This window comes from Puccinia triticina, chromosome 10A (genome assembly GCF_026914185.1).
Source record: "Puccinia triticina chromosome 10A, complete sequence".
Classification (NCBI taxonomy): Eukaryota; Fungi; Basidiomycota; class Pucciniomycetes; order Pucciniales; family Pucciniaceae; genus Puccinia; species Puccinia triticina.
This window is the reverse complement of record NC_070567.1, coordinates 1,601,469-1,609,258: the sequence shown is the minus strand read 5'-3', so window position 1 is coordinate 1,609,258 and position 7,790 is coordinate 1,601,469. Positions and strand designations below refer to the sequence as shown.

Below are 7,790 nucleotides of genomic sequence, written 5' to 3'. Positions count from 1 at the left end.
TTGACATATGGCTATCAGGCGGCCTCCATTTGGAAGACGGCGAGCCAATCAATGCCCTTAAGTGGTGGGCCAAGGAGAAACAGAGCAGTAATAATCACAATGGCCTCTTACAGATGGCCCTTGACATCATGAGCTGCCCAGGTAAGATCAGATTCTTATTTCATCTTTATCGCAACACAAAAATAACTAAAACTTTTATTTTCATACAGCAACTACAGTCAATGTGGAACGGACTTTCAGCTTTGGTCGCGACTATGTTGCCGCCAGGAGACACAACCTCCACGCAAAATCGGTAAGTAGAGGAATGGCATTGGTGTTCTATTCAAAAAGTGGGAAGATTTCGCCTCTGGCGCTCCACAACTACATGGAAAAGAAAAAAAGTAAGGCTAAGACTGGCGCAAAGGAAATTGGTGCCTCTGAAGGCGATGTGTTGATGGTTGAGTGAAATTATATCACCCTGCCATCACCCTATTTGTATATAGTATGCAAATATAAGTTATCTTGCTGTCTCAGTGCTTTGTGAGTGGCGGGTACCCACCCATGGCCGCAGGTACCCGCCAGCGGGTTCGTTTACGGATGCGGATGTCAAGATTGGGTTGAAATAGGCCGCGGGTACCCGCACCCGCCACAGGTACCCGGGTTTAAAGTGCCATCTTTGCCTGAGGCATTGCAATAATGACATCAATCAACTTCCAATTATCAGTAATCACATGGCCAGTTATTCCCATAAAGGCAAGCGTGTTTGGTGAGGTCCATGCATCAAGTGTAAATCCAACATAGTTGATTTGTTTGAAAACCTTCTTGACATAGTTGGAATGTGACTTGTGCAAGTAGCAGACTTCCGTTGCAATTGTTTTTCGAGAGAACAGCATATTTCCGGCCTGAACTGACGGATTTAAGAGACACAGGAGTTCGCGGAAAGATTGTTGCTCAACAAAAGCAAAAGGTAGGTTGGTGTTGGCGAGGAGATACGCAATCGCCTTCTTGAGTGAATCGGATGTGAGCTGTTCATTGCATTTATGAGGAGAAAAAAAGTTGAAATAGATCAGCTTTGAGCCTAAATAAAACCTCAGTCTGATCATATTCTCACCTGGTTTGTTTTTTCTGGGGTGCTTGCAACCTTGCTTGGATCGAGGAGGTGATGTTTACAAACAAGATGTTCACTCATTGATTTTGTACTGCCACTGCGGTCACGGGTTAGGAGGGTGTCGCAAGGTTGACTTGTCTTTTCCACGACCGCGGTACACTGGACCTTGTCGCTGTCCACTTTGTCAACAAAGTACTTCCAGACCCACGACTTCCGCAGTGTTTGCGAGCCCTCCGGTTCTTGCGTGCTTTGTGAGGTCGGAAATGGCTGGTTATCAGGCTGATTAGGTTTCAAATCGTCCGCCGGTCGTTTTTTCATTGTTTAGAGGAGCCGGATTGAGTCGGAGGAGAGCGGATGGCAAAATCAATCAAACCTGGCGGTCTCCGACGGGCATGCCCGATACCCAACGGATACAAAGTGTTTCAATACCCGGAATTCCCCTCCAGGTAGACTCTCCAACCAGTCGGATATCAGCCGGGGCCCAGCCCTACCAATGGTCATTGAGGGGAATGTCCCTTTGAGAGCATCTCCCATGGTCCAGGGGTGGATTGGGTTGCCTTTAGCAGCCCGCAACCAGATGTCCCGGACTGTCACAAACATTTCACAACAGTCCAAATTATGGACTGTCCAAACCAAGCCATGGTGAGTTGGCCTGCCAGGCAGTGAACCCGGCGACAAGCGCTCATCCACTGGCCCAAAATATTCAATCCTCCATCAAAATGGATCCGGTTAAGATGCTCAGACCAAGGAAGAAGTAGCTACTAGCAAGGCCTCCAAAGACAATTTCATCAGTTCCTTCTGCAATATCAAGCCATCCAAGACATTAATGGTCTCAAGAACAATTTGATTGAGCATCTCCGGAAGAAAAAGGGCTTGGAGGCTTGACATAAATTTCTTGTCATTTCTTTTTACTTTTATTTCTCTCTCAGCTAGTTAACTGTCTCCAAAGGTTGTTTTTTTACTTGTTTCTTGATTGACAAAAAAAATATTGTTTATTCTTTTTGCTTTTTTCCCCGTTCTGATTATAGCATCCCGGGTGACGTTGAGCCATGTGGTGCAGAGAATTTTATCTTCTTTGATGGTCCAGCGAGGATTTTGGGTTTTGGTACCCTTGGTTGTTTGGTCTTCAACAGCAGCTGAAAGTTGAGGAGTTGGAGGAGGTGATTCATTGGTGGCACCGGTGGTGTTTTCCATGGTGTGATATGTCAAGGCCATCTGTGGTGAATTGGTGGATAGGATCTTGTGGTGGATATGTTGGGGAAGTGGTGTCGATGGCGGCCTGCCCAGAGCTGCAAAAAGAGGCAGCCTCGAGCGGGTTTCATCCACCCCCGCAAACTTTGGCAGCCCTTTTGGCGGGTCCGCTGGAGGCCAAAAATGCCTTCTGGCCTGCCAAAGTTGGACTCAGGTCGCGCAACAGCGGCCCCGTTGGAGATGCTCTGATGACCATCAGTCATCAATGGCAGATTGTGTTGGATTGGTCATCAATCTTGATGACCGGTTGTGTTGGCCCATTGATTGGAGTGTGTACTCCGCTCGATGACCGGTACAAAGTCTGTACCAGCCATTGAGGGGAGTAACAGAGGTAGAGTTGGGGGTGTGTTGTGTAAGGGTGCCAATATCACCCCAAATACACCCCCAGGGGTACTATATTGGAAATGGCGGGGATGATGGGGAGTGATGAGGAATGTTGTGATGACCCTCATAACTTCTCAAATCTGCCAAACATGCGAGTGATACAATATGGGCATTGGTGAGGCCCGGTTATAGAAAAGCAGTGGTTATTACATAACATCACTGCTGCCAAACGGGGCCTTATAGTCAATGAAATTTTATTTAGACTGTATTGTATTGTATTGGAGGGGCAATACAATAAAAATAGGGACTTGGAAAAACAACTCCCATATGTTGCCGCGACTGGTGTTGGAAGTCGTTTTCCCAAATGTATTTTTTGGGGGAGTCGTCAATGACAATTTATTTATGTTTTTTTATTCTTTTTTTTCCCAATAAATGGGAGTTGTCCGCCCAAAAGGCCCTTCGCGCGCGGGCACCACAACCCCCCTATATTACGGGGCATGTAACCCGGGCACTGCAAAACCCATATAAAATTGTTACATGACATGTAACCCGGGCACCACAACACCCATATAACATTGTTACGTGGCATGTAACCCGGGCACCGCAACCCCCATATAACATTGTTATGCAACATGTAACCCCCGTACAACATATTTCTGTAACAGATAAACACCATGTAGATATTTCAGCAACAAGTAACCCCGTGAAACACTTATACCAAGTAACCCATGTATCAAGCTTGTGCAACATGTAACATGTTCCCACAGCACACAATCCCCATGTAACATGTTTCTGCAGCACCCAACCCCCATGTAAGATGTTCCCAAAACATGTAACCCCCAAGTACCCCACATGAATGTCCTGAACCATGTGACCCCATGCAAGAAGTTTATAAACAGTGTAAACCAGGTATAACATGTAAAATTTACACACCACTTGTGACATGCACAAACACCATGTAAGCCATAAGCAACCTACACACACACCACATGAGACATGTACACATGCACTATTTGACATGTAACATGTTAACATGTTATGTACACGCTATGTAACTTGTACACACCATGTAACATGTACACACCATGTAACATGTACATGCCATGTAACATGTACATGCCATGTAACATGTACACACCATGTAACATGTACATGCCATGTAACATGTACATGCCATGTAACATTTACATGCTATGTAAAATTTATACACCATGTACCAATTTGGTATGGACAGGTTTAACCAGGGGTGTGTGCACCGCCGTTGGAGCAAAAGACTGGACAGAACGCGCTGTAAAAAATGTGAATGCGCTGTAGTGTTGGAATTTCACTTGTCACCGCTCTCCTTTTACCTTTTCTCATATCACAAACATGTCCCCTCTTTTATGCATGTACCTTTTTTCCTTATTCATTGTGTCCTCTAAAAGCGCGCCCCCAACTTGAGCACATTGTATGCAATCTATTTAAACATAACAGACTACTCAGGAATTCAGCATCAGCTCTGATCATCTGTTCCTGTGTGCGCACTTGAGCCCGCCCACTGTCTTATCTGCGAAGGCACATTAGCCCCTTCGAGTAAGTTTCATTGGTCCTTTTTTCTCAGAATTGGTCTGCTATTGGCTTAGCCAATCTTTCTCCCTCCGCCCGCTCCGCTCGCCTTCCGTCCAAAATCCTTCACATAGCCCAAAAAAGGGGCTAGGTCGACGTCCGGACCCTGTCGCAATTTGGTCCCGGCGACGTGTGGGAGTTGTTTTCCCAAAAAACGGGAGTCGTTTTTCCAAGTCCCTGAAAGTATGCTGAGTCATTTTGTATTCACAGAGAAATACAATACAATATGCATATACACATGTATTTAATTTTTTGCACCATTGGTACAGACCAATCCCTATATAGCAGTCAGGTGGTTTAAACCATCACAAGAAAAATTGGCACAACTGCAACCATTTTTAGACATGAAGGAGCTCCAAAGAAGATTCATAATGCACAGTGACTGTGCAAAAAAAACTGACACGTGCTTTGGTGGAGCTACAATGGCTGTTACACAGGAGCAGTTCACATGTCAACTGTTGGCAGTTGCACAAGTTTTTCTCATAGTGAATGTTGCTATCATATTTGACTGCATTATTTTTAACTGGCGAACTGTCTTGAAGTGCCAGTGAACTCCTCAAGCAGCTCATAGCTATGCTGATTTAATAAAAGAGTGGAAGTTAAAGCCCATGTGCACCAGGACAAAGAAAAAAATAAAACATGGTTGTTCTCACAGAATTCCCAACATTCTGAAATTCCTTGAAAACATGCAAGCTGGTAAAATCACCCAGGGGGGCAAAAGCCGGGTGTTTTTATTCCATTGGGTTGCAGGTAACTGGAGGAATTCCTGTTGGCATTTAGAAAGCTCTAGCTGCCCTTCTAAATCCTAAATTTAGACATCTATCAACAAAAAACTGTTGCAGTGGCATGCACATGGAAGCAATGATCCCCAGGCTTAGGAAAACACATTCATGTTTGCCAGAAATTAAGAATTGGGATGTGACCATTTAAATCTAGGAGGGATGCAGATTCAAAGGGCATACATCCACTTGAGTGTTGTCTTTGATTCAGGGCTCACAAATGGATCAAATTGATTAATTGCCCAGTGTTGGAGTGTGGAGCATGGGGTGGAAAAACTTCACATTTGGAGTAAGTGGTAGTCAAGAGGAGGTCAAGGAGGAGCAATACAAGCAAGGGTTTTTCCACCTATAACAACACCCAGCTTGTCCAATCCGGAAGAACTTATATCTGTAAAACAACGGACCTACTTTGTGCAGCAGCAAAAAACTATTTGCGCCCACTGTGCAGTGTGAGGCACAGAATCAACTTTCCCCCAACGTCGAGCCTGCTGTGCACCCAAGCCAAAAAAAAAAACTTCGCGCACAGCCATCTCCCCCCAACACTGGGTCAGAGCCAAGAAATTGATACCTTTTCAGCACAGCCTCTATTGTTTCCCTAAAAAAATCTTGAAAAAGCTAACCCCTTTTTTGGGACAATTTGCAGTGCGCAAAGTGTTTGTCAGAGGGCGCGCACTGGGCTGTAATATCGCGAATCAGTCGCCCACAGTCCGCAAAGCATCTTTGACAGCGCGCGAATTTTTTTATATGATTGGATTTAGCAGGGAGATTTCAGAGGACAAGCCAACTTTGAACATCATACACATCAATTGACACATTTTTGTCTTTGTAGGCTCGCAATCGCAGCTGAGTCTGGAGATTTTTTTGATGCATGGAGTTTGAACCCTCTGAAAAGGCTTATTATGAATTATGCTACTCATCAACCGAATGAACATCTACAAAAATTTGCACATTTTGGAGTATCTCAAAAAATGTAGGATCTGGACCGGGTTTGATGATGCGGTCCGTAAATTGGGACCCGCCTACTCTGATAACACAACGAAGCGGTTTCTTGGTGAGATTCTTGAGTGTCCAGTAATAATTGAGGCCATTAGGAGCAAGTTTAAGGGGCTCGGCCCTCACCAAAGCTGGTGATTCAGAATTCAAAATGCACATGTCCATCGCAGTATTCGCCTCTGTCATCTGCTCGATGAGAAGTTTACTTTTCGCTTGGTTCACGACCAGACTGCCGATGATGAAAACTAGGATCCAAGAAAGTGACATCTTGAAGGCCATTTCTTTGGATAGTCCTAAAGGGTTGTATCAATAAATTAGTAATAATTGGCCAAAATAACTGAAGTTGATAGATCAGCTATGAAATTTACGAAACTCAACTGGCGAGGGAGAGTGGTTCAGCGGTGCGATTCGAGCACTCGTCTGACTCTAAGGTTGCTGTCAATGAGGGATGAGGGGTGTTGGAGACTGAAATTTAGACATACCAAATCTTGGGTCAGCATGTGGTAATAGACTAATGGTGCATATGACAACAACAAGCCTAAACTGAGTCCACCGTCAAACCGTCAACGATGTTTGGGACTGTGAAAGCTGCGATATGGAAACACCTTCAAGAAGTTATTTGTAACAGGAAAAAAGGTCCGATTAACACCCCGATAACTTGGTGAGAAGGTAGATTTAATAAACTGTGGTGAACTTGGCTCAAATTGAGTGGGAGCTGGCCAATGAGGCGAGAGAAGTGGCCCAGACTGAGGGCGTTCTTATAAGACGGGCGATATAGTATTTTATACCCTGGACGTAATTGACCACTTGGCACTAGAAGATGGATTTAAACGTAGCAATGAACTTGTCCCCCCTCCCGAGGCCGCAAATTATACCGCATCCAGTCATCAAACCCCCCTAGCACCGTGGAGTACTGTGTATGTAAATGTGTACACAAGGACATGGGTTTGAAGGGTTCTTTAGTGTAGATGACCTTCATGAGGGCTCAAGAACCCTAGCCGTGTTGATGCATAAACTGGGCAGCAGTCCATGGAGGTGAGAGATGACCTCCCATATACATCTTTCTGATACAAAATCTTGATGTTTGAGTCCATAAGATAGTGGGTACATGACGCTAATGCGATTTCAGCACAAGTATGACGGAGATGATTTTACAATTGCCCAGACAGGCAATCCGCGACAACTAGCTGAAAACGGAGCAGGAGAGCCTCGAGAGCCCCAGACCGGCATTCGCACCCGGAAGGTATCCCGGCTTTAAGCAATGACTGAAGGAATCTGGAGCGAGGTCGCGCTTTGCCAGACGAAGCGGCGCACGACAAGACGACTGTAGCCTGAGCTTGTGCATTTTCTCGAGTTGCATCCTTTCACTTGAAGAGACTCGCGGCTGGCCGATGGTGTCTTGGTCACATTGGCCCATCGACTGACGTATTTCTGTTGAAACATAAACATCAGCCATTCTGATGAGACGTTGAAGTATGGCTGGTTGCTAGGAAAGAAGTCGCACATGAGCTTGAAGCGAGAGAGCAGGAGAAGCCGCGGGTGACGATGATCTCCAATTTGTCGGATCATAAGCCAGACGGAAATTGCACATGACGCCGATCAAACGTAAGCCCAGGATACAGATTGTGTTATTCAGCCATCGGATCATTTCCGCTGGAATCAGAAGAGAACTGAACTTTCTCTGCAAACTATGTATTGACCTACCCAGGGAAAGGAGGCAGAAGCAGGGAGCGACAGAAGCATGATGACTG

The 7,790-nt window shown here is 45.3% G+C and overlaps 2 protein-coding genes across 2 annotated transcripts; both read right to left on the bottom strand.

Moving 5' to 3' along the window:
• Positions 1–1,160: 1,160 nt before the first annotated feature.
• PtA15_10A185 (uncharacterized protein) lies at positions 1,161–1,405 on the bottom strand (the record flags this gene model as incomplete). The annotated part of the gene is made up of 2 exons (XM_053160336.1): positions 1,161–1,178; positions 1,253–1,405. 2 exons carry the CDS (start codon positions 1,403–1,405, stop codon positions 1,161–1,163), a joined length of 171 nt encoding a protein of 56 aa, XP_053024321.1.
• A 4,550-nt stretch (positions 1,406–5,955) lies between these two features.
• PtA15_10A184 (uncharacterized protein) lies at positions 5,956–6,318 on the bottom strand (the record flags this gene model as incomplete). Its single annotated transcript, XM_053160335.1, has 1 exon — positions 5,956–6,318. One exon carries the CDS (start codon positions 6,316–6,318, stop codon positions 5,956–5,958), a length of 363 nt encoding a protein of 120 aa, XP_053024320.1.
• Between the last annotated feature and the right edge of the window lie 1,472 nt (positions 6,319–7,790).